At 41.2% G+C, this 26924-nt stretch overlaps 1 protein-coding gene across 2 annotated transcripts; it reads right to left on the reverse strand.

The window, feature by feature from the left end:
* LOC114090863 (ATP-dependent RNA helicase DDX19A) lies at positions 1-24991 on the reverse strand. Of its 2 annotated transcripts, XM_027933161.2 has the most exons (12): positions 24808-24991; positions 21663-21711; positions 19815-19865; positions 18338-18473; positions 14324-14416; positions 12018-12120; positions 11551-11665; positions 7535-7712; positions 6864-7101; positions 4524-4686; positions 3875-4066; positions 1-3443 (listed from the first exon to the last, which is right to left on the reverse strand). In XM_027933161.2, exons 1-12 carry the CDS (start codon positions 24862-24864, stop codon positions 3382-3384), a joined length of 1437 nt encoding a protein of 478 aa, XP_027788962.1. In that variant the 5' UTR covers positions 24865-24991; the 3' UTR covers positions 1-3381. The 2 variants fall into 2 exon arrangements, with proteins under 2 accessions (XP_027788962.1, XP_027788963.1); XM_027933162.2 differs by lacking the exons at positions 18338-18473; positions 19815-19865; positions 21663-21711; positions 24808-24991 and adding an exon at positions 17851-17905.
* Between the last annotated feature and the right edge of the window lie 1933 nt (positions 24992-26924).

Raw genomic sequence — 26924 nt, forward strand, 5'->3', positions numbered from 1 at the left:
TTTATTTTTTACTTTATTTTATTTTTATGTGGTGCTGAGGATTGAACCCAGTGAGTGCCTCATGTGAACTGGGTGAACACTCTACTACTGAGCCACAACCCCAGCCCTACCTTTTCTTTTTATACATTAAAATTGTAATGCATCTTCATTACAAAAATGACTCAAATAAATACATAAAGTAAATAAGGCATGGGTGGACTCCTGAACAGGGGCAGGAAAGTACTGTGTACTGAGTTGACTCCAAACAGGGGGGCTGCTCAGATTTGGCCTTCAGAGCAGTTATCTGACAGCCTAGTCCACTTCTCTACTGGGCCCAGCAAGTGTTCAGTTTCAGACCTGCCCACCACTTGGCATTTCTGCTCCATTGCTCATCCACAGAAACACTCAACTTGTTTTTGAGTCAGATGGTAGTTTTGTTTTCGCACTCTGTATACCACTGCTCTGTGGCTCAGAGCAGACCTGTTGCTCCACTGTCTGGCTTCCTGTCTTCTCCACCGCCCCCCACTTCTTCCCATGCAGGCCTGGCCCCCATCACCACACCACTTCCCCTTGCCTGTTGCTGTAACCTTGCTCCTCCCTCACCCCTTCTTGAAGTTCTCCCAGATGCCCAGCTGTGCTGTGCACTTGCATCCTCTCTCCTGCACTACATTCCCATAAGGCCCTCAGTCTTTCACAACCTCACACACATCCATTCCCACGGATACCTTTTCTGTTCTTGTCCATTCATGCAGGGGCCATGAAGCTCTGGCCATGCACCAACAGCAACAGCTTTGCCACACACTCACCCTCTATAGAACAAAAATCTCCCACAGCCAAACAGTGGACAAAACAATGACTTTTTTTTTTTTTTTTTTTTTTTTGGTACCAGGGATTGAGCACAGGAGCACTGAGTCACATCCCCAGTCCTACAATGACTTGTTTCTAAGTTGAGTTCTCACTATGTTGCTCAGGCTGATCCCTGGAAGGGGATCAATCCTCCTGCCTTAGCCTTCAGAATAGCTGAGACTGCAACTCACACCACATGTCTGCCTAAATTTATTTTTTGCATCCTGGGGATGGAACTGTGGGCTTTGCATATGCTAAGCAAGCACTCTACCACTAAGCTACTTTTTAAACTTTTTTGAGACAGGGTCTTGCTAAATTGCCCAGCTTGGCCTTAACTTGTAATCCTCCTGCCTCAGCTTCCTGAATAGCTGGGATTACAAGCTTGTGGCCACTGTGCCTGGTCCAGCTAATGACATTTTAAGGTCAACAGAACTAAAAAAAAAAATGTATTGCTCAACAATTGTCTATACAGGAAATATGAGTAAATTTTTTATAGTATGAAGAAAATTTTTCTAGTCATAACATAAAATCCAAATTTCTCAAAAATATGGAATCTTAACATTGAAATTTTACTTTTGGACTGGGGATAGCTCAGTGGTAGAGCACTTGCCTAGCATGTACAGTGGGTTCCATCCCTACCCACTTAAAAATAAACTTTTATGTGGCATGTTTAAAAAAATGAACTTGTAAAGAAACATGAAGAAGGGGATGGGATTGTAACTCAGTGATAGAGCACTTGCTTATCATGTGTGAGGCACTGGGTTCCATTCTCAGCAACACATAAAAATAAATAAAATAAAGGTTCATCAACAACTAAAAAAAATTAACAAAACAAAACAACACTAAGAAAACATCCATCACTTAAACAAAGTCTAATTGCCCCAGCATGAACAGGGAGCTAAAACCCACTAAGGACTTATACCCCAATAGTAAAGCAAGAATGGGCAGCTTCAAAAAGAGAAAATAAAATTATCCAATAAACTATAAATTTGCCAAGGCTCAGAAATTAAAAAAAAAAAAAATAGCAATGACATTTTGCTACTCAGACTGGCATTTTAAAAATAAAGTTGGCAAGTAGGTAAGAGTAAATAAGTATTTTTGTATTACTGTAATAACAAATAGGAAAAAGCTTTTTGGCAGGAATAACTGGCAATGTATTAGGAATTTAAATATTTCCATTCTTTGACCCAGCAGTTCTTCTTCCAGGAATATATCCTAGAGCAACTCTTACCAGTGCTTCAAGACAAGGACAAAGTATTCACTGTGGCACTGTGGGTAACCTTGCACGCTGGAAACTTCCAGTGCCTATCATTGGAGCCACCTATAAATGCCAGGACTGCTTACACGCTGGAGTGATGCCATTTTCCAGAGTGAAGTAGATGTATGCTAGATGGGTCAACATGTCTAAGACATGGTGACCAGTAAAAAAGCAGACTGCATAATTGCACAAAGAGCACAATCATACTTCTGCAAAAGAAAGTTGGGTTGCTTTTGCATAGAAGGCATATGACCCCCTACTGAAGGGCAGGGAGCATTTTCACATTATATATAGATGCACATATTTTTAATGAGCATATATTAGTCTAATAAGCAGAAAAATACAAATAACAAATCATGATTAGTAAAGCCTTTCTCATAATTACTTTAAAATTTCTTATAATGAATGATGCATATAATTTATCTGTCCTTATTCATACATATAATGTATGAATTAAGTACCCAAAAAAGTCCACTATTATGGATAACAGCATAATTAGAGTTTCACTTGGTCACAACTTCCTTTCCAAACTCTGCTCAGCTCCAGGCACCGCATGACACCCCATGGATAAGAACTAGCTAACTGGGCCAAGTCTCCTGGTGGCCACAACCAGGACCCACAGTATTTGGAGAAATAGAAAGGGGAAAGCAGGCCCAGATCCTCAAAGAATTTGACCACTCGTGCCAAAACAATCTCACTGACTTCCATGCTTCTTCCCAAATCTCAAGTTCATAAAAGGAGCCATGGTGTTCATCAGGGAGAAAGAGGGAAGCTTCCAATGCAGACAGACAGCAAAGGTAAAGCAACCAGCAGGATGATATTTGAGGGTAGGAGAAACATTCACAACAAGTACAGGAGAGGGGCAGTGCAGAAGCCTCCGGCTTCACTCCACCCATGGTGTGGGACAATACTCATGTCTTGCCCTGCCTCTCCTGAGGACATCTACCTGTCATTTCTTCAGGGCTGTAGGCTGGTCCTAAGCCCCCCTGCCAGAAAGACAGTAGGTAGGGAGGCCCTGGATAAGTGATTACCATCAGCAACCAGATTACTATAAAGAGAGGGAAAATCATATTTTAAAAGGGGGGAATTTAGGACTATTTCCAAAATGCAAAATTTCAATTGTCTCCTATTATTTGCACACATTTTTGTCAAGTCCAAACATAATTTAAAATGAGGTAGGTAGCTTCTCTCCTCATGCCTTTGTCTTTGTGGTGACAGTTGAGGCTTGTGCCATGAAAGCACTCGTCTCCTGGGCAGGGGCAGCCCCGAGGGCGGGCACCAGTGGCTGGTAGAGCTTCTCAGTTGGCTATTTTCTCAATCTCGTCCAAATCATCTGTGTCCAATCTTTCTATCTTCTTATCTGGGGGGAAAAGAAAGATGTGAAGAGAGATCAAAATGGGGTTGCCATGGAGACACAGCTGAAGTCACCCACAAGGACAGTGTAGTAGGAAAAGGGAAGATACAAGACCCTGCCCAAGAATGGGCCGCTCTTTGGGCCACTACAATGCTCCTTCCTCTTAACCCCAAAGGCTTCCAGAGCCTGAGCAGGGAGCTCTGACCAACATCCAAAAGCCCAGGCCCTTCAGCCTGGCCACAGGGGAATCGTCATTAGAGCCCCTAAGCCCCCAGCGTTATGTTTGTTCCTTGAGAACACCCATCCAGCCAATGGTAGAAGGGAAGGGAGGGAGCATGTGTAGGAACAAAGGCCTCTCTCAGGGCCACAGGAAAACTTCCCCTTTCCCCACATCCACCACAAAGAGGGTGCCTGCAGGAGACCCTCTGGGGACTCACTAAAATGTTCCTGGATTCTGTTCAGGATGTTCATGCTGTGCTTGCTGTCAACCATGTTCACGGCCAGGCCTCTCTTGCCAAAGCGGCCAGTGCGCCCAATCCGGTGCAGGTAGGTCTCGTTGTCTGGGTTCCCGTCCTTGTCCACAGGAAGATCGAAGTTGATGACAACAGACACTTGTTCAACATCGATGCCTGCACAAAGGAGGGACACAGAGGAGTCAGGGCCAAAGACATGGTCAGCCATGCACCCACTCTGGTGGAGGGAGAGTCTGCAGCAGGTCACCTCTGGGGTGCAGGCACAAGAGAGGATACATATTGGACCAGAACCTTACAGGTACTAAAACCATGAAATCACAAAGCAAGTCTTTGCTACACACGCAAGAGTCTGAAGACACAGCCACAGCCAAACACCTAGAGATGCCCTGGAAAGAGCTGACTCTGTTTTGAGTGTCTCCTTGTACCTAGGCATGACTGCTGGCTTCTATAAATTCCCATCACTCGAGGGAAATCCCATCTCTCCTGAAAAGGATTATCCCCGCCAACCCCAGAGGGCTCCTAGAGACCATCCAAGTCTCCTGGATATAAGGACTTCCTCTTGCTAACAGGGCTGGATGCCTGAGCCTAGGATTCCAGGACAGTCTCTGCTTACCACGAGCACACACATTGGTGGTCACCAGAACCTTCTCTTTGCCCTCTCGGAAGCGCTCAATCACAGCAGCCCTCTGCTCCACCATCATTTCTCCACTCAGCAGAGCCACCTGGTGGCCTTCTTTTGAGAGCTCTGCTGCCAACCAACTAGCTGTTTTGCGGGTCTGGAAGGAAAATTATTTGAGAAATGAAGGTACCTAAAGAGACTGTTTTTGATCTGGAAGACTCTACCTGAAGGGTTAAATTTCCTAAAACTGCCAATCTGATGTGGTACAATAGGAAGTAACTATGTCACCTGAGTAGTAATTTTACAAAAACGTTCATACTACAAAAATATTTTTATATAGATTTTCAGATTGACACATCTTTTTTTTTTTTTTTTTTTTTGTGGGCAGAGGATCGAACCCAGTGCCTCACACATGCAAGGCAAGCACTCTACCACTGAGCTACAATCTCAGCTCCATACTACTATAAAAATATTTAACTTATATAGATCACAAGGGAGAAAGTCAGACACAGAAGCCCATGTCTATAATCCCAGCTATTTAGGAGGCTGAGGCAGGAGGATCATAAGTTCAAGGCCAGCCTCAGCAATGTAGCAAGAGGCTATCACAAAAAGTAAAAGGGCTGGGGATATAGCTCAATGGCAGAGTAGCTGGCTAGACCTTGGATTCAATCCCCAGCACTGCAAATAAAACCCCCCCACAGAAAACAGAAGCCAACCCACCAAAACAACAAAAACAAGAGGGAAAAATCAAACAAATTATGATTATGAGCCTAGACTCTTAAGATGTCCATGTGATGAAAGGCATTCAGAAAGGTCAGGGGATGGTTCTGGATTAAGGGAGTCTCAAGAGATATGACAATTAAATGTAAGCAATCCTGGGTTGACTTATAGGTTTAATACAACAAAAAGCAATGAAGAACATTTCTGAAGAAGGTAGAATATGAACTGTATTTGAGAAAATGTTACTGTATCATTGTTAAGGGTATGAAGGTGGTACCGTGGTCAAGTGGGAGAATATCTCATTCTTAGTAAACATTTTGAGTATATGATGTCTACAACTAACTTTAAAATGATTCAGCAAAAAAGAAAAAACACCCCAGGTTCAGTGGCTAACATTTGTAATCCCAGCAATTTTGGAGGCTGAGGCAGAAACATACCAAGCTGAAGGCCAGTGACTTAGAAGAGCCTGTCTCAAAATTAAAATAAAAATAAACAGGGGGCTGGGTATATAGTTCAGTTGGTGGAGTGCTTGCCTCGCATGCACAAGGCCCTGGGTTCAATCCCCAGCACCACCAAAAAAAAAAAAAAAAAAAAAAAAAAAAGGACATAAAGACAGAGAAAAGTAGATGTTGACCAGTGTGGGGTATGAAAGTACTTTTTAAATTTTTTCCACTTTTTTTTTTTTTTTCAAAATGTTTTAATCTGAAGTGGAGACGGGGAGAGGTTTTACTGCTTAAAAAAAAAAAAAAAAGCAAAGCTAATCAGAGTTACAGATCTTTCAATAAGAGAATGACTTGTCTTAGTCTTATATTCTCATATCCATGGCATTTGTACCATTTTCTTTTTTCAAGGTAACAGGGATTAAACCCAGTGGTGCTTAACCACTGAGTCATATTTCCAGCTCTTTATTTTTTGAGATAGGGTCCTGCTACAATGTTCAGGGCCTCACTAAATTGCTACGGCTGGTCTCGAACTTGCAATCCTCCTGTCTTTACCTCCCAAGTCACTGGGATTACAGGTGTATGCCACTGCACCCAGCCTCTAGTATCATCTTGAAGTGTTCTTCAGAGATCTTAAATATTTTTTTAAATATTTATTTTTAGTTATAGGTGGATATAATATCTTCATTTTATTTTTATGTGGTGCTGAGGATCGAACCCAGTGCCTCTCGCATGGTAGGTGAGCGCTCTACCTCTGAGCCACAGCCACAGCCCCCAGAGATCTTAAATATTTACTCCTAATTTGTTCATTTTGCTTTATGTGTGTGATTTATTCTTCCATTTTTCAAATGTTTCTTGTTTGCAGTTGGGAAACTGTGTATATTAATTTTATAACCACCCATCTTGTTAAATTTCTTATTTTTCCACAAATATCAGCTTATTCTCACGTTTTCCAATAACATATCACGTACAAATAAGATATACAGTACAGGGAGCTCTGTTTACCCTATGTATCTCAGAAACTGTCTCCTTATTTCTTCAAAAACTACTTCCTTTCTTGGCACACACTGGAACCTGCTCCTCCTCAGCATAGAGGTGCAGCTGTGCATTCTATTTGTGTAGCTTATTTTCCTAAAGGGGAAGGGGGCGGGGCAGCCCTGCAAGTGCTACTCACATGGCAGAAGATCATGGCTTGTGCGATGGTGATGGCCCCATACAGGTTGCACAAGGCCTGGAACTTCTCATCTCTGTTATTGCACAGGACATAATACTGCTTAATGGTGTCCAATGTCTCCTCCTCACGCTTCAGTTTGATAATGTTGGGGTCTGGGACCACTTTCTGGGCAAACTTCCACACAGAGTCTTCAAAGGTGGCAGAGAAAAGCAACATCTGGCAGTTCCTGGGCAGCATCCTGCAAGGTTAGACCCAGGCACTTTATACAGCATCCCTGGGATAGAGAGAAGAAGCAGGTCCAGGGTGGCATAGGGGTGGGTTAGGGTCCCAGATCTCCTTTCCCAACCCAGGCTGGGAGGATGGTCAGTGCTGATGTGAAAATGGCCCACCAAACAATTGCTTTTTCAAATATCAGAGTAAAAAATGCAACAGCGGGCTGGAGTTAATGGCTTAGTAGTAGAGCACCTGCCTAACGTGTGTGAGGCCCTGGGTTCAATCCTCAGCACCACATAAAAATAAATAAATAAAACAATAAATAATTTAAAAATAAATAAATAAAATTGTACACAATACAACTTAAAAAATATTGAAAAAAAAAAAGAAAAAGATAAAGAAAGAATGCAACAGAAGCAAGAGGGGCATCTGAATTTCCTCCTCACTCTAGTTCTTACCTCTGGATGCGGATGCTCTGATCTTGGTGGCCTTGAGTGGCTATCATCACGTCGGCCTCATCCAGAACAAATACCTTGATCCTCTTAGGGTCAATGAACCTGAGCTTGGAGCACCAGTCCAGGACAGTCCCAGGGGTACCAATGACAATCTGCTCACTGATCTTCTGACCCCTTTCCACTGTGGAGATGAAATGTTTTCTGTGGGTATTTCTTTTCTTTTTTTTAATATTTATTTTTTAGCTTTAGGTGGACACAATATCTTTATTTTATTTTTATGTGGTGCTGAGGATAGAACCCAGCACCCCATGCGTGCGAGGCGAGCGCGCTACCACTTGAGCCATATCCCCAGTCCTTTCTGTGGGTATTTCATAGGCAAAGCCAGCTCTGGAAATCAAAGTCTTGCCTATCCTTCCAGGACTAGTAGAAAAAATTAATTTCAGATTTCAAAACACACCTGAGTGTTGTCTCAAATCTTAGTTTCTTCTACTGTGAAACGAGTAGAATGGCATTGTGATCATGATTAAATTCCATGCCATGGACCCTCAATAAATGTTGTACATTCTCCTATAACTTAACATCATACAATTCTCTTTATGATTACTCTTCTTCCTTTTCTATCATCCATTCACCCATAACTCACTTAGTTCCTCCTTTATTGGTAGTTGTGACAAAATTTATTTGTCAACTGGCAACATTTATTGCTCTATTCTCTGGTCTCTGGACATTCTATTTGTGTAGCTTATTTTCCTAAAATATGGAGCTCTTAAATTAACAAAATACTACATTATCCTAAACTATAGCTGGTTGGAATTGAAACTCTTACAATCATTTATCTTATTTTCTAATTTATGTGCCCACTGACCAACACTTCCACTATTAGAAATTAATCCTGCAAGTACAGTTTATGTGTGAAGTAACATGTGCAAGAATACACACAGGGGCTGGGGTTGTGGCTCAGCAGTAGAGCACTCGTCTAGCACATGCAAGGCCATGGGTTTGATCCTCAGAACTACATAAAAATAAATAAAGGTATTGTGTCCAACTAAAACTAAAAAATAAATAAATAAACAGAATACACACAAAACATGATGAGTAAGATAAGATACACCCAATGTATGACACCAATGATACTTAGGAACTGAGATGAAATAATCTCCAAAACATATTATTAAAAGTGAAAAAAGCCAGGTGTGAAGCACTTGCCTTTGGTCCCAGCTACTTGGAAGGCTGAGGCAGGAGGATCAAAGCCAGCCTTAGCAAGTTAGCAAGACCCTGTCCCAAAATAAAATAAAAGGGAAGGGGGATGTAGTTCAGTAGTAGAACACCCATGGGTTCAATCCCCAATACCACACACAAAAAAAAAAAAAAAAAAAATTTTTTTTAATTAGCTGGGTATGGTGGCACATGCCTGTAATCCCAGCTACCCAGGTCTCTGAGAAGGAGAATCATATGTTTGAAGCCAGCCTGGGCAACAGAGTGAGACTGTCTTAAAAAGAAAAAGAAGAGCCAGGATAGCAAGTTCAAAGCCAGCCTCAACAATAGCGAGGTGCTTATTAGCAACTCAGTGAGAGCCGATCTCTAAATAAAATACCCCTGAGTTCAAGCCCCAGTACCAAAAAAAAGAAAAAAAAGGGCTGGGCGTGTAGCTCAGTGGTAGAGCAGCCCTGGGCTTAATTTCCTAGCACTGCAAAAATAAACAGATAGATAAATAAATTTAAAAACAAATACATGAGCAAATATAAGAAGATTTGCTAAAAGATGTAAAATAAGAATGTCAGGGCTGGGGTTGTGGCTCAGTGGTAGAGCACTCACCTAGCATGTGCAAGGCCCCAGGGTTCGATCCTCAGCACCATATAAAAATAAATAAAATAAAGATATTGTGTCCAATCAACTACAACTAAAAGTAAATATTAAAAAAAAAAAGAATGTCATTCTTATTAATTTTGTATTGGCAATATACTTATTATAGTGCTGGGGTTTTGGCTCAGTGGTAGAGCACTTGCCTAGTTATGTGTGGGGCACTGGGTCTGATGCTCAGTACTGCATATGAATAAATAAAATAAAGGTCCACTGACAACTAAAAAGTATTTAAGAAAAAATTATTTACATTATATGTAGTGAGTTTGTTGCTGTTATTTTTAAATTAATAAGTACTTCTAAAATTTCTCAGTTTTAGCTTCTACTATGGTTAATAGCAATAAATATAACCTACAAAAATAAAAAATGCTTTCCTCAATAATATTGAATGTAAGAGAATACTAAACCAAAAAACTTGAGAACTGCTGCTCTATATAAGCAATTATAAACTGCTGGGGACAAGGGAATATCTCTCTTTTCAATTTTTGTTTTCTGTTTTTTTAATTTTTATTTTTTAATATATACATATTTTTAGTTGTTGATGGGCCTTTATTTATTAATTTACATGTGGTGCTGAGAATCGAACCTAGTGCCTCACACATGCTAGGCAAGCACTCTACCACTGAGCCACAACCTCAGCCCCAAGGTTTTTTTATTTTTGGTACTGGGGATTGATCTGGAGGTGCTAAACCATGAGCCACATCCTCAGCCCCTTTTTATTTTATATTTTGAGGCTGGCTTTGAACTTGTGATCCTCCTGCCTCAGCCTCCCCAATTGCTGGGGATTTTGTAATGCCAAACTATTTCCTAAAACGACTATACCAATGTATACTCCCTTCCAGGAGTGTGCGTGCACTTCAGTTCTGTCTTCACAAATATTTAGTATTATCAGATACTTTAATTTTTTCTCAGCTTAGAAGGGCATAAGGTTTCCATTTCTTTGTTTCTCAGAAGCCAAATTAGGCTCATCATCTTTTCATGTCTATTAGACATCTGAATTCCTTTTTGTGCAGTGGCTGTTCAATTGGGCCTCTTCTGTCCATTTTCCTAGTAGATTGATTGTTTTCTTATTGATTTGTAGAAGTTCTACATATTCTGATACTTTCTTTTCTTATTTATTTATTTATTTGGTGGACACACTATCTTTATTTTACATGTATGTGGTGCTGAGGATCAAACCCAGTGCCTCGTGCATGCTAGGCAAGCATTCTACCACTGAGCCACGACCCCATCCCCTATTCTGATACTTTCTAATGACCCATTTCCTAAGGAATCTTTCAAATCCTCCCATGCTCCCCTCTTCACTTTAACCCATACTTTCTACGGCACACATAGAAGAATTGAAGGAGGGATTTCTGATTTGAGTATGAATGTATTAACTATACATGCTGTCAGTTTCCTCTTATTAGGGCTGATTCATACAGTTAATGGAAGGGATCTGACCCCAACCTACCATCCCCAGTCCTGCTAATTCAATACCTCTTTACTAGGTAGATCCAGAACTATGGATGCCAAACTCAAAATTCCATCTTGTCAATGAAGAACTGAAGACTCTAGGAACTTCATGAGCTTTTGTTTAACAACTGAAATTTTTTTTAAAACTAGAGAGGAACAGGGATGTAGCTCAATGGTACAGCACTTGCCTAGCATGTGCAAGGCCCTAGGTTTGATCCCCAGGACTGAGGCAGGGGATTGGAAAGTACAGCTTACACATCAGCAAGTATTTAAACAGACACAGTAAAAGCACTAGGGTGAGACTGATCTAAAAAGCTGAATATGAGCTGGAGATGTGGCTCAGGGGTAGAACACATGCCTGGCATGAGCAAGGCCCTGTTTTTTTTTTTCTTTTGTTGTTGTTGTTTTAATATTTATTTTTAGTTATAGTTAGAAACAATACTTTTATTTTGTTTACTTATTTTTATGTGGTGCTGAGAATCGAACCCAGGGCCTCACACGTGCTAGGCGAGTGTGCTGCTGCTTCTGCTGCTGAGCCACAACCCCAGCCCAAGGCCCTGGTTTTGATCTCTGGTGCAAAAAGAAAAGAAAAAGAAAAAATTCTTTGTACCCTCAAAAGCTGAATATGTTCTCAGCTTCAAAATCCAAATATGCAGCTATCTTCCCCCACTGCTCACTGTTTGGATCTCATTCCCCATACTCACATTTATTGCCTCGAACAGCATAAGCAAGCTTTAGTTCTGGATGAAATTTGCCCATCTGCTCAATCACTTTTCCTGTTTGAAGTGCCAATTCATATGTAGGGGAGAGGCACAGACACTGACAGAAAAATCATACAGGATGAGTTTAGTAACAGAAAATAGGTTCTAACACAAGTATATAGTTATTATGACTTGAACAATGCAGGGAGTCACAACCTCCTACTTTCCAATAGTGGACTGAAGTTTTCAGTACGGAGCCCTAGCTTGATGGGATCCATGGCATGGTGGAGGCCTTTGTAAGATGCTGCTTTCAAATGAATTCTACTAGGTTGAGGCCTTGTATGTTAATCTGTTCTGCCTGAGCCATGGCCTAGGCTGTCAGTAAAGGTCAGGGTTCTCATTAATCCTCCCACCAAATGGCTCCTTCCCAGGGCAGGCAAGCCCCCACCCCCAGGCTTCCAAGCCCTCACCTGAGGGTATCTGTCTGCTGGTTCTACTCTACTAAGCATGGCCAGGACAAAGGCAGCTGTTTTTCCAGTGCCAGACTGAGACTGGGCAATCAGGTTCTGTGGGCTGGATTGACAAAGAGCAAAAAAGAAATAAATATTGGTTGAACATAATAAAATATCAAAATGTTCTTTCTGGGTAGAAGGAATATTTCCCTCTTTATGCTTCTCTGTATTATCTAGATCTTCTGCATTGAATGCAAATTACTTTAATATATTTTTATATGTTATTTAAAAATTTAAATAGTCAAGGAAATAATGATTGTTTTAGATGGGTTGACACACACACACACAAAAACACACGCAAATCCTCATTCTTGACTCTAGCATAACTAAAGTGCCCTAGTTTTATATCCCAAGGGCTCCAGGGAAATCAAAAGTACAAAGCAGATCTGTGCCAGACAAGTCCCCATTTTCTGCTGAGCCATAATGTGTCTTGGATCTTGGCTCCTTCTGCACTTTCCCTTTTCACATCTTGTTATTTTTTTTTTTTTGGGGGGGGGGGTTGGGTGGGTAATGCAGCACTGAGGATAAACCAGGGCCTTCCACATACTAGGCAAGCACTTTTTTTTTTTAAATATTCACTTTTTTAGTTATAGGCGGACACAATATCTTTATTTTATTTTTACGTGGTGCTGAGGACCTCACGCATGGTAGGTGAGCCCTCTACAGCTGAGCCACAACCCTAGCTCTAGGCAAGCACTCTTAACTTGAGCTCATTCACAGTCCTTTCATTTAAATTTTACTGAGACAGAACCTCACTAAATTGTCCTATCTGGCCTCAAACTTTCAATCCTCCTGCCTCAGCCTTTCAAGTCATTGGGATTATAAATATGCCTGTCTATTCTTTCTTAATGGGGGTGGGGGAAAGCAACTTAATGAAGTCTTAAACAACATAGTAAAACCTTGTTTCAAAATAAAAAATAAGGGGCTGGGGTTATAGCTCAGTGGTAGAGCACTTTCCTAGCACGTGATGAGGCACTAGGTTCAATCCTCAGCACCACATAAAAGTACATAAATAAAACAGCTGGGCGCAGTGGTGCACGCCTGTAATCCCAGCAGCTCGGGAGGCTGAGACAGCAGAATTTTGAGTTCAAAGCCAGCTTCAGCAACGGCAAGGCGCTAAGCAACTCAGTGAGACCCTGTCTCTAAATAAAATACAAAACAGGGCTGGGGATGTGGCTCAGTGGTCCAGTGCCCCTGAGTTCAATCCCTGATACCTCCCCGCCCCCCAAAAAGTAAATAAATAAAATAAAGGTATTGTGTTCATCTATAACTAAAATATTATTTTTAAGTAAATAAAAGAGCTGGAGATGTGGCTCAGTGTAAAATATCCCTGGGTTCAATCCCCAGTACCCACCCACCCCAAGAACAACCAAAGAAAGAAAAAAAGAAAACTAAAATGTTCAGCTATAATGTTGAAAAAACATTATACTGCATAAAGTATGACACCATTTAAACTTTAATAATGTGCAAACTATTCCTCAGAGTTTAGCGACATATACATATCTAGTGAAAGTATAAAGAAACCCTAGGGATAATGATGCACTTCAGGATGGAGCTCACTTTGGAGGGGGTGGGAGAGGACATGAAGGGACAGTTAAGACAGGAGCACTGACTATCAACTGGAGTCTTATTTTTTTTTTTTAAATAAACATCTTTATTTTTAATTATTATTTTCTTATGTGGTGCTGAGGATCGAACCCAGAGCCTCCCGCGTGCAAGGCAAGCGCTCTGCCACTGAGCTTCAACCCCAGCCCTGGAGCCTTGTTTTATTACTTGGCAAGGTAAGGCTATTTAGTAGGATAAGGCTCTTCGTACTCTAGCTAATTCAATTTTTAAAAACCCAAGTTTAGCTGGGCATGGTGGCACATATCTGTAATCCCAGCAACTCAGGAGGCTGAGGCAAAAGGATCACAAGTTCAAGGTCAGCCTCAGCAAATTAGAAAGATCCTTTCTAAAAATAAAAAATTTTAAAAAAGAGCTGGGGGTATAGCTTAGAGGTAGAGCACCTCTGGGTTCAATTCCCTGTAACAACAACCACTACTCCCCCAACTTTTAAAACTGTGTAAAATAATGCACTCTTAGTCTTTAGTGCTAAACGGGAAAGATAGTAACTATGCCTAAATCCATGTTCTCAGTACATGCCCAAGCTCTTTTCCAGAAGAAACATGTTGCCCCAAACTACCCATTTTCTACTCAGATAATAAAAGCTAAATTTAATTTCAGTTAAATCAGATTGGGAAGAGGGGTCTTGGGTCTGCACTCACGGTTCAGCAAGCATCATGGGTAACGCATTCTCTTGTATCTTGGATGGTCGATTGAAGCCCATGGCATAGACTCCCTGGAGAAGCTGTGGCTTCCTAGGAGGAAAAGCAAAGACAAGATGGGTTTCAAATAGTTGAAACTAGTTTAAAGGCCTCTAATCTTACCTTTTCCTACATCTAGCAAGGAATGATGAATGATGCCTTAAAAAATACTATTTAAAATCAACTCAAACCACCATCTTTACCTACTAAGATTAAGATATATATATATATATATATATATATGTGTGTGTGTGTGTGTGTGTGTATTTTTTAAAATATTTTTCAGTTGCCAATAGATTTTTTACTTTGTTTATTTATATGTGGTGCTGAGGATTGAACCCAGGGCCTCACACATGCTAGGCAAGCACTCTACTACTGAGCCACAACCCCAGTCCAATACATTTTTTTTATTTGTTCTAACCCTACTAAATTTTAATCTGCAACTATTATACAATTCATAAAATAAAAACTGGTTTCCTTTTTTGGAGAAATTCATGCTTTTAGCAGACCCACAAATCGGCTGGTCTTGGATGACAAGTGTTCCCTGCGTACAGCAGATCAGTATTTACTAATTCATAGCACAATAAATTATAAAAGAAATATCTAAAAATAAATAGTTCTTGCAATACTGCTAAGACATAGAAATCTTCTTAGAGAATGGATTTCAGTTTTTATTTCTTGGTGCACATGTTAAAACTTGAGCCTCAAAGGCTGGGGATATAGCTCACTGGTAGGGTGCTTGCTCAGCAAGTGTGAGGCCCTGGGTTCAATCCCCAACACTACACAAAAATTTAAAATTGAATCACAGTCCTTTTGTGTTCCACACTCCTTCTAAAGCCAGCTCTGCAAATACACTAGACAACCAAGAGGTAAGAATATTGATTAAGCCAGTTTCTAATAGCTAATGTAGAATAGATGACTTTAATTATGTTTAATCAAAGTAAAAAATAAAAAAGCACCAAATTCTTATATAAGTAGCTGCATAAAAGAATATCAATTAAACTACCCTTATATTCCATTTACAATGAGCTCTTTGTTATCTCTAGACTGACAGGACATTTGACAAAAACCACACCAGATTGTTTCTGAAGAAAAGCCAAACTGCATCAAGACTTCTGTTTTCGAAGCCTTCACTGGAGGCTAACAGGCTCTCTAAAAGGCAAATGCTGCCACATGTTTCTCAGATATGCAGAACTTAAAAAAAAAAAAAAAAAACCCCAATGCTTGGTATTTTTTCTTGGGAAAATAAAGCAGCTTCTTATTTAGTTATCAAGGAACAAAGTCATACCTAATTGGGATTCATATAATCTGATAGCTTTCACTGGATTATTATATTTCTTTTATTTTTCAGATTATTTCAAATCTTTTAAATAAACAGCCCAAATGCTGGGAATGGTGCCACACATCTGTAATCCCAGGAACTCAGGAGGCTGAGGCAGGAGGATCACAAGTTGGAGGCGAGTCTCAGCAACTTATCAGGGACCTAAGTAAATCATCAATGAGACCCTGTCTCAAAAAATTAAAAAGGCTAAGGATGTAGCTCAGTGGTAAAGCCCCCATGCGTTCAATCCCAAGTACCAAGACAAAACAACTGACCCAAGGACATTAGGTGACCTACTTCCTGTTCTTTGCTTCTTCTGACTTCCAACAATTGAATTAGAAAGAACTTGCCTTTTTTGGTACTGGGGATTGAATTCAGGAGTGCTTTACTACTGAGCTACATCTCCAGCTGTGGGAAGCCATTCTCCCACGTGATTTGAGTTACCTCCCTGGCTGGGTGAGAGGCGCTTAGACACCATGTCAGAGCCTTCCCCACCCTGTCTCAGGTGCGAGGGCTGTCCGTGTGGGGGTGTGCCTGACCACTGACCTGAAGACCAATCACTGACCCTGACCTTGGAATGCTGCCCCCCTCGACCTTCATTGGATGGAATTTTCCCTTGAATTTTTTGTTCCCCAATAAAAGCTCACTCCCTGGCGTGCTCCCTCTCTCGCTGGCCTCTTGTGTTAACCTCGCTACCACATTAGGTGGCTGGAGGCAGGAGCTAGGAGGAGCCATCTCTGAGCTGGGCAAATAAGGTAACGAAAGTTATGTCTCTTTAATTTTAAAACTCACTAGTTAATTTTTATGCTTTTGAACCTCTATTATGAAGCTAGCGTGCTGGTCGCGTGGCTGATCCAGCCCTTTTTAAAATTTTGAGACGAGGTCTCACGAACTTGCTGAGGCTAGGAAAAGTTTATTTCTTGAAAACCTTAAAAGTTACACTTTAAAAAAAACATGTTCTTCACAATTACTTTGTGTTATGATCTAGATCTGAAATGTCCTGAGTCTTGTATTTTGAAAGCTTGGTCTCAAATGCAGCAAAATCCAGGGATAGGGCTATTTTAAGAAACTGTTGAATCAAGAGGGCTCTAACCTCATTGGGGGATTAGTACATTTGATGGATTAACTATGTGAATGAACTATTGGGAGGTGATGGAAACTGTTGGCAGGTGGGACATGGTGGGAAGGAGTAACTCACTGAGGGGCATGTCCTTGGGAAATATATTTTATCAGTGATTCCTTCCATTCTCCCCTTCTCTCTGCTTCCTGGCTGCCCTGAGCTGAGCAGGTTTCCTCCTCCACACCCTTTTACCATGAGGCTCTGTCTTACTCAGGCCCAAAGCAATGAAGCCAGCCAAACATGGACTAAAATCTCTGAAAATGTAAGCCAAAGTAAAAATTTTCTTCCTTTAGGTTATTTTTCTCAGATATTTGTCACAGTGACAAAAAACAGACAAACACATTTCACTAACAACTAGTTAGCTCTTATTTTCAATGTGTCTTACTCAGTGGTATTAGGCAGCAGGAATTTAGCCTCTATTTGCCCAGAGGGGCACACTAGATTTTTCTAAACAAAGGCAAATAATCCATTTATTCCACCACATTCTTATTCACCAGCTATCTTCTGTCTATGATTTGGATCCTGGCAGACAGCAAGAATGGTAGGTATGTGATGTACTCCTAGAAAAAACCTGCACAGCGGCTTATACATGAAGCAATCATCCATAAATACCATTCTACTAATTTACTGAAGAAAACAAAGCATGTGGAATGACTCATAATTTTCTACCTTTTTTTTTTTTTTAAAGATAGAGGGAGAGAGAGAGAATTTTAATTTTTTTTCAGTTTTTGGCGGACACAACATCTTTGTTTGTATGTGGTGCTGAGGATCGAACTCAGGCAGCACGCATGCCAGGCGAGCGTGCTACTGCTTGAGCCACATCCCCAGCCCTAATTCTCTACCTTTTAAAATAATATTAAAAGGCTTTCTTAGCACACCAGGAAGAGGCTACCTAAGGCTTGATTCTGGGTTTTTCTTAAAATTTAGAAACAATAAAATTTGCTTTCCACTCTAATACTGAGAATCCAGGCTCTTTTCACAGACTTTCTATACACAGATAAACTGTTCTTAAGACTGTATACCCTACAATCTAACAAAAGGGCTTACCTAATAAGAAATGTTCCTGATATCCAGAAATCACCTGTCAGCCAATATTTTATTGAAAGTTCTAAGAGCATAAAAGAAAAGAAACTTTCAGCTATGATGAATAAATCTGTGGCATTAAAAATCTCTACCAAGAAAGTCAGGCCCAGAGGTGCACACCTTTAATACCAGTTTCCCAGGAGGCTGAGATGGGAAGCTCCCTTGAGCCCAGGAGTTAGAGGCCAGCCTGGGCCACAAAGAGAGAAAGAGTCTCAAAAAAATCTCAACCAGGAGAACTGGATAGCCAAGAAAGGGGTAGGAGACCATCACTGTAAACTTGTTCATTCGTTTTGACTTCTGAATTGTGCATTATTACCTACTCAGAGAAGTAAATACATTAAAAAATTTAAAGCAAATTAAAAAGTAAAATCCCCACAAGAATTCCTTAGGTACTAGTTTTATAGGGGCATAGTTGGGAAGAAAAAAGTTGTTCAAAGCCATGGATACTCACAGTCGAAGCTCTTCAAAAGACTTCACTGAGTAGAGCGGGGAGTTTGGATCCCGCTGCAGGACTTCCACTTGGTTAGTGTTATCCACAAGGTTGCTTCGGATCAGCTTGTTGAGTAAAGACTGGGCAGCTCTGTCCTCTGTCAGGAAGAAACTAGCAGATTTTCTCCATACTCACCAGGCAAACCCCACCCTTGTAAGAGCCCACTCTTCCCCTCTGCACCTCTGCACCAGCACCCAGGCAACCAAGCATGGCTGGAGAAAAACATGATCACACTGACAAGCCTCCTTTTTTTTTGTTTTTAGTACTAGGGATTGAACACAAAGGCACTTAATCACTGAGCCACATCCCCAGTCCTTTTTTATTTTGAGACAAGGTCTCGCTAAGTTGTTTAGGGTCTTGTTAAATTGCTAAGCCTGGCTTTGAACTTGTGATCTTCCTGCCTCAGCCTCTTGAGTTGCTGGATCACAGGTGTGCAACACCATGCCCCGCTCTCCCTTTAAATTCTTCACCACTAGATTCAAATGGGCTGAGTTGCCCAGCAAGTCTTTGTCTTCATAGTCCACTCGTTTATCCTTCTTCTCAAACCTCCAGCTATAACTCCTCTTTTCTCAACTTTTTAACTTCTCCACATTCCCATTCATGACCACAACTACACATCTACCCACATCTGCATAACTATCCTCCACCTCCCATCTAGTACCTAGATAAACAGCTTGTGCTCTTAAGGCTAAGCCTCTGCTTATCTGAAAGTTCTCATTCTTTCCTGCCCACAAGGGTATGTCTCCTCATTTTCTCATGCATTTCACTTTCCCCCTTTACTGGACCATTCCTAGGAGCATGTGAGCCTGTTTTAACATCTGTGTTCATAAATGTGTTTCCTCCTTTACCTCACAATCCCCATTCCGCTACTGTTAGAGTTCACTACTCCAGTTTCTGGAACATTCCATAAAAGAGCTGTCTATATTCATTTTGCTTTCTTTCCCTCCTTTCTATTGTACAATGAATGAGCTTTTTTCTTTTTTTTAAACCTCGCCATTTGACCTCAATAGTCCCTGGAAAGCTCAACAATGATTTCCACACCACAAAATCAGTTTAATGGTCAATTTCTAGTTTCTCTTTTTTGAGACAGGGTCTCACCATATGGCCCAGGCTGTCCTCAAACTCCCAGGCTCAAGTGATCCTTCTGTCTCAGCCTCCCTAGTAGCTGGGACTATAGAAAAGTACTACCACAGCCAGCTCCAGTTCTTCTCTTAATCAACTTTTTACCCATAGCCGACACCCTACTTTTATAATACTTCCTCTGGCTTCTAGGACATCATGCTCTTGATTTTCACTCTATCTCACTGACTGCTACTTCTCAATCTCCTTTGCTGAGTCTTCCTCTTCAACTTGATCTCATAACTCAGCCTCTGGGTCCAGGAAGGCAAGCGCCAGGTCATATTCCATCTCTTGCCATGGGGCTTCAAAAAGTAGTTACCTTTCTCTTCTTCATCTGTCTTCTCTGCAGTGGTACTGGTTTTGATAACACCTACACAAGAAAACACATGTCACTAAACAGGCAAATATTAAACTTAAAAGGTGGGACAATATGGGCCGGGGATGTGGCTCAAGCAGTAGTGCGCTCGCCTGGCATGTGGCCCAGGTTCGATCCTCAGCACCACATACGAACAAAGATGTTGTGTCTGCCAAGAACTAAAAAATAAATATTAAAATTCTCTCTCCCCAAAAAAAAAAAAAAAAATTGAGTTGCTGTTTAAAAAAAAAAAAAAAGATGGGACAATAGCTGGGCAAAGTGGCACAAACCTATAATCCCCAGTGGCTAGGGAGGCTAAGACAGGAAGATCACAAGTTCAAAGCCAGCCTCAGCAACAGCTGGGCGCTAAACAACTCAGTGAGACCTGTCTCTAAATTAAATAAAATTCAAAATAGGGATAGGGATGTGGCTCAGTGCTTGAGAGCCCGAGTTTAATCCCCGGTACCCCATCCCCTGCCAAAAAAAAAAAAAAGTAGAACAACAGAAACACTAAAACTTATTTAAGTGACCCAAATATAAATAGTTGGCATTTCTTTATGTTTAATGGATTTTATATCTAGCAATTCTTTGTGTATAGAAATTCAAGCTAACTTAGTGACCAGAATATATCACTTCTGAATTATCCTAAATTAAAATACAGCATTATGTTAGCAAACACAATCCAACAATTTTTACCTTTTAGACTGGCAAAATTCTAAAAGTTTGGAGCTGAGGATGTGGCTCAGGTGGTAGCATGCGCATCTGGCATGTGTGAGGCACTGGGTTTGATCCTCAGTACTACATAAAAATAAAATAAAGATATTGTGTCCACCTAAAACTAAAAAATAAACTAAAAAAAATTCTAAGTTTGATTAAACACCATGATGGTGACAGGAGAAAAAAGGGAGAATTTATATTTGTATTTGCTTTGCTCAAAAAACCGGTGAAGATTACTGAAAATCCAGGAACAGTGGTTACTTATGGGATGGTATATGTTATGGGTACAATTGTGTCCTCTCAAAATTCATATGTTCAGGTCCTAACCCCTAGTGCCTCATAATGTAACTTTATTTGGAGATGGGGGTCACTGAGAATATAAAAATTTAAGCTAAGATCAGAGTGTGCCCTGCTCCAATAAGAATGAGTCCTTATAAAAGAGAAACTTAGGGACACAGCTCAGTGACAGAGCACTTGCTGAGCCTGCTTGTGGTTCTGGATTCAATCTTCAGCACTGCCAAAAGAGGAAAAAAAGGAGGGGGGATGGCACTTGGACATCAGACACAAAGAGAATGCCAGGTAAAGATAAAAGGAGAGATGGGGTGATGATGGAACATCAAAGACTACAAGCACACCACAAGAATGCTGGGGAGAGGCAACAGAATAGAGTCTTCCTCATAATCCTCAGCAGAGACCAACCCTGCTGATACCTTAATATTGGAATTCCAGCTTCCCAAACTGTGAGACAATAAACTGCTGTGGTTTAAGCCACCCAGCTCTGTGATACCTTGTTAGAGCAGGCCCAGCAAATAAACACACGTGGCAGTAGGAACAGGATAAACATTGGAGCAACATGGGAAGGAAGCCTTGTATATTTTTATATATTTTGAGTTTTAAACCTAGACATACTTTCAAAAAGTTAAAAACTGATATATTCCCCTTTAGTAATGAATTCTAATTTAGGACTCTCAATTCCAGCTCCGGCATTTGCCAAATATTACACTGAAGAAAAGAGTCATGGCTTGCTGCAGCTGTGAGTGCAAAGCAGACACACACGTGTCATTTGTACCTAGCCTGTGGTTTCTAGTGACTCACCATTGGTATCTGGTTTGACCTTCTCTTCCTTGATCTGCAAACTGCTCATCTGAATAGGAATAAAAAGAAACAGAGTAAGCAAATGACCTAAGCAAAGGAAGGCCTCTGAGCAAAACAGAAGCTCCCTAGTGAAAGTCTGACAAGAACTACTGCAGAACTATATTCAGAGAGCTGGTCTGTTCTGCTCAAAGCAGAAGTGCTAAAAGCATGAGCAAAAATGTTTCCTGTATCTTCAACAACCTAAGAAAAGGAATGATAGCTGGGCATGGTGGTGCATGCAAATATTCCTAGAAACTTGAGAGGCTGAGGCAGGAGGATCATTAGTTCAAGGCCAACCTGGGTAACTTAGTGAGACCCTGGCTCAAAATAAAAAATAAAAGGGCTGGTGATGTAGGTCAGTGGTAGAACACTTGCCTAGTATGCGTGAGTATCTGGGTCCATTCCCTAGGACCGCGATAAAGAATAAACATAGAAAGGAAAAGGAAAGAAAAAAATTAAAAAGAAAACCTTAAGCACTGAGTCTACAACAGGCATGCATGACACCACTTCATCTGTGTTGTTACTATTTGTTGCTGGAGGAATTAAGCACATCCTACAGACTTCACTGGCAGAGCACTCTTAGAAGGTTGTACCTGATTTCCTCTGAACTTTGCCTCTGGAACCTTTTCCTTTTGCTAATTTTGCTTTCTATCTTTTCACTGTAATAAATCATAGCTGTGAGCACAAGTATATACTGAGTCTCTATGAGTCATCCTAACAAATCATCAAACCTGTAAACTTCAAGAAAGTCTTAAGAGATGTTTACCAAGATGTTGCCTTTTCTCAAATTCAGAACATCCAAATATGAATTCACCACTCTCCATATCAAAATTATCCTTCCTCCTACTTCCCCATTCCTGTTACTAGCACTTTATTAACAATGCCTATCAGATCCAGCTTGAACATAGTAAGCTTTGGTATTATTTCCCTTCTCTCTCTCTCTCTTTTTTTCTATTATGTTAGCATATCCTGCTTAACTCACCTCAACGGTATTTCTTGATTCCATCACCTCATCTTCATTTCCATTGCTCAACATATGCCCTCTACTTGTAAGATAACAGAATAACTTCCCCACTGATCTCCTTTCCTTTACACATCATTCCTTCTACCACATTCTGTTCCCTGCAATCCAATATATCTCGCCAACCTTCAGATATAATTTGTCAATATCCCTTGTAAAACATCCCCAAATCTACCAAATAAAGCTTTTTTTCCTCTTCAAATTCTTCATTAAAGTCCAAGCCCCTACCCCTATCTAATAACCTAAGCTACAGCAAAAATGAGTTCTGATTCTTGTTCTGTAAGGGAATCCAACACTTTGGTGCATTTTCTCCTCCTAAAATGCCCCCCCACCTTTTTTTGGTACCAGGGATTGAAACCAGGGGCACTTAACCACCAAGCCACATCTCCAGTCGTTTTTTATGTTTTATTAGAGACAGGGTTTTCACTGAGTTGCTTGGGGCCTCGCTAAATTGCTGAGGCTGGCTTTGAACTCACGATCCTCCTGCCTCAGCCTCCTGAGTCACTGGGATCATAGGTGTGCGATACTGTGCCCAGCCTAAAATGCCTTTTACCTCCACCTCCGTCAAATCTGATTTATTTTCTAATATCTAGCTCACCAAATCATAGCTGATTTTCCTACTCATAATGCCCTCTTACTGCTCAGAGCTCATTTATCATATTATCCTTGGCACTTTCACATCATTTCCCTCATTCTAGACGATGAAGATGCTTCCTATACTCCACTGGGCTTACTCCATTTCAAATACCTGCTGATAAACTGATAATTCTCCCACAACAATAAAGGTGGCTGGAGAAAAAACATGCAATTTAAACATTAAAAAGTTATATATGGCTTTTCAGGTGTGCCTACAATCCCAGCAACTCAGGAGACTCAGGCAGAAGGACAGCAAGTTCAAGGCTAGCCTCAGTACCTTAGCAAGGTCCTAAGTAACTTAGCCTGACCCTATCTCAAACAAATAAATAAATAAAAATAAAAAAGGATGTTAGATGTGGCACAGTGGTTAAGCACCCCTGGTACTACTACTAATAATAGTAAATAAAAATTGTAAAAGGCTGAGGATGGGCCAGGTGCGGTGGGGCATGTCTGTAATCCCAAGAACTCAGGCGGCTGAGGCAAAGGATCCTGAGTTCAAAGTAAGCCTCAGAAATTTAGCAAGGCCCTAAACAACTCAGCAAGATCCTGTCTCTAAATAAAATATGAAAAAGGGCTGTGGATGTGACTCAGTGGTTAAGCACCCCTGGGTTCAATCCCTGGTAACACACACACACACACACACACACACACACACACACACAAAGGCTGAGGATATAGCTCTGTGGTGGAGCACCCATGGGTTCTATCCTCAGTACCAAAAAAAAAAAAAAAAAAAAAAAAAAAAGTTACACAAGGCTTAAGACTACCAAAAAAACCTACATTCTCAAAATCAGCAGTCCATTATTAATGAACAAATCTAAACTTCAGGTATCAGGTATGTAAGAACTGAAAACCACAATTTACAGCACACTTACACTCCAGTTCAATGAATCTTCATTAATTAGAAAAAAATGACTAATATATGAAACTAAATGTCACTTTAGACATCAGAGAAACAATTTGTAAGTCCCTCTCTCCAACATTTGCAGTTGACTGAAACATTAAATCTAAACTTGAATCTGTTATTCTGCTACAAACTGCAAACCATGTTAAACGTGGATCCAAGAATTGTTAAATATAAAGTAGCCCGAGAACACTTAAAAAAATGAGGGGGGGAGGGAGGGGGAGAGAGAGAGACCTGTCACTTAATAAGGAAAAAAAAATCAGCATCTGTATCTGCCTTTCCTTACAATCGTCAAGACAAAGAGGTGCCGTATAGGAAACCAGACCATACAGCAAGGATAGATTTACCAAAAGATAAAGTCTTTAACCCAAATAAAGATAAAAACTCGACACCGGTTTCTTTCTAGGAGCAAACAGGACTAAGAGACTGCCCATGGCAAACTCAAGGAGCGTGCTGGGGAGAGGCCTGCCCAACTCCGGCGCTCCCTGAGCCCGAAACAGTCTACAGGGGCCCGAGGTGCTGTCCCGCAGCCTGAAGCCACTGACCGATTTGACAGCCGCCTCCTGTTCGTCCACCGCCAGGGCCCACGAGTCGGTGGCCATGGTCCTGGTAATGGTAGGGTAACTCGCGAAAACCTGCACAACACAGCTCGCCGATATCAGTCCCCGGCCCGCAACCGGCGCAAGATGCCACTCATGCGGGCCGGAAGTGGCGGAGCGCGAACTCACTGACGTCAGTTCCTTCGCGGCCGCAGACGTCACCCTTCCGCGCCAGGCCTTCATCTGTAAGCCGACCCAGGTGTTTCGATTTTCTCAGGTGCGTCTTCGCGTGCGTTAAAATTCTTGAGTGCGACAAAGTGAAAAACAGCCCTCCCTTCATTATTGCCTTACTTCACACGGAAATAGCTCAAAATTTATTTTAAAAACTGCCGCAACTCAAATAAGTTTCTGAACTGTAAAGCTTTATATAAAGTCTCATGAAAAATATATTGACTGTGGGGTGGCTCAGTGGAGCACATGTCTGTCATGCACGAGGCCCTGGGTTCCATCCCCAGCTCTGCGAAAAGAAAAATAAAACTATAAGATACCAGATGTGGTTGTGCATGCCTGTAATCCCAGTGATTCGGGAAGGTAAGGCTAGAGGATTGCAAGTTCAAAGCCAGCCATAGCAACTTAGCGAGGCCCTAAGCAACCTAGCGAGACCCTGCCTCAAAATAAAAAATAAAAAGGGCTGGGGATGTGGCTCAGTGGTTATGCACCCTTGGGTTCAATCTCCAGTACCCACGCCCTCTTCCCCCGAAAAGAGCGACTTGCTTAGTAGCAGCCTGGACCAAAAACTGGCTCCTGAATCCACTGTTCTGATGAACTGCTCAACGTCACGCTGGGCCTGCTGCAAGTGGGTTTGGGACTCAGCCATATGGGCCTTTGCACCAAGGGTTTCCATATGGCTAATATGCATTTTTTCATTAGCCAGGAAAAAAACTGAAATGGTCAGGTACTCTGAAAGTTACTCTCTTCAGTGAAGGCCTGCTCAACACACATCAGAAATTAGGTATGTTTTTTGTGAGCTGGATATTAATCAGATTTGACAGAGGTGAAGGAAAAAGGTATTTTAGGAGGAGAAAATGCACCGAAGTTTTGGACTCCCTTACAGAACAAGAATCAGAACCTATTTTTGCTGCATCTTAGGTTAGTAGATTGGGGTAGGGGCAGTATAGAAAATATTGCAGAGGATCTTATTTGGATCTTAATGAAGAACTTGAAGGGGGAAAAAAGGTTTTATTTGGTAGATTTGGGGATGTTTTACAAGGGATACTGACAAATTATATCTGAAGGTTGGCAAGATATATTGGATTGCAAGGAACAGAATGTGGCAGAAGCAATGATGTATAGAGGAAAGGAGATCAGTGGGGAAGTTATTCTGATATCTTAGAAGTAGAGGGCATATGTTGAGCAACGGAAGTGAAGATGAGGTGATGGAATCAAGAAATACAGTGGAGGTAAGCTAAGTAAGACTTGCTAACGTAATAGGAAAAGATTACACCTGTAATTCCAGTGACTCAAGAGGGTGAGGCAGGAAGATCACAAGTTCAAAGACAGCCTCAGCAATTTAATAAGGCCCTAAGCAACTTAGTGTGACCCTGTCTCAAAATAAAAAGGGTGGGGATGTGGCTCAGTGGTAAAGCAACCCCAGCTTAAATCCCCAGTACCAAAAAGAAAAAAAAAGAAATTTGGACAACAGCAATAAAGTACTTCCATATGGAGCACGGAATTAGAGCTGGCGTACTGCTAGAATCCTAGGGCTAAGAAAATGATCTGAAAAAATAGCTTCTGACCTTTCACTTGGCCTGTGACTTATTTTAATAATTCTTACCTAGGGAGATATAGCCTTACAGCCTGGACCAAAACTGAGCTGCTACTGCAAGATTTGATTAAACTGGGGGATGCAGGTCCTAGGGAGGCAAATGTGAAAAACCTAGACTGAGAAGGACAGGTAAAATATAAGAGATAGCCAGCTATGGTGGTGCACCTGCAATCCCAGAGGCTTGGGAGCCTGAGGCAGGAGGCTTGAAAGTTCAAAGCCAGCCTCAGCAATGTAGTGAGATGCTGTCTCAAAATTAAAAATGAAAAGGCTGGGGATGTGATTCAGTGTTATAAAGGAG

The sequence above is a fragment of the Marmota flaviventris genome, chromosome 18, assembly GCF_047511675.1.
Source record: "Marmota flaviventris isolate mMarFla1 chromosome 18, mMarFla1.hap1, whole genome shotgun sequence".
In the NCBI taxonomy this organism is placed as follows: domain Eukaryota; kingdom Metazoa; phylum Chordata; class Mammalia; order Rodentia; family Sciuridae; genus Marmota; species Marmota flaviventris.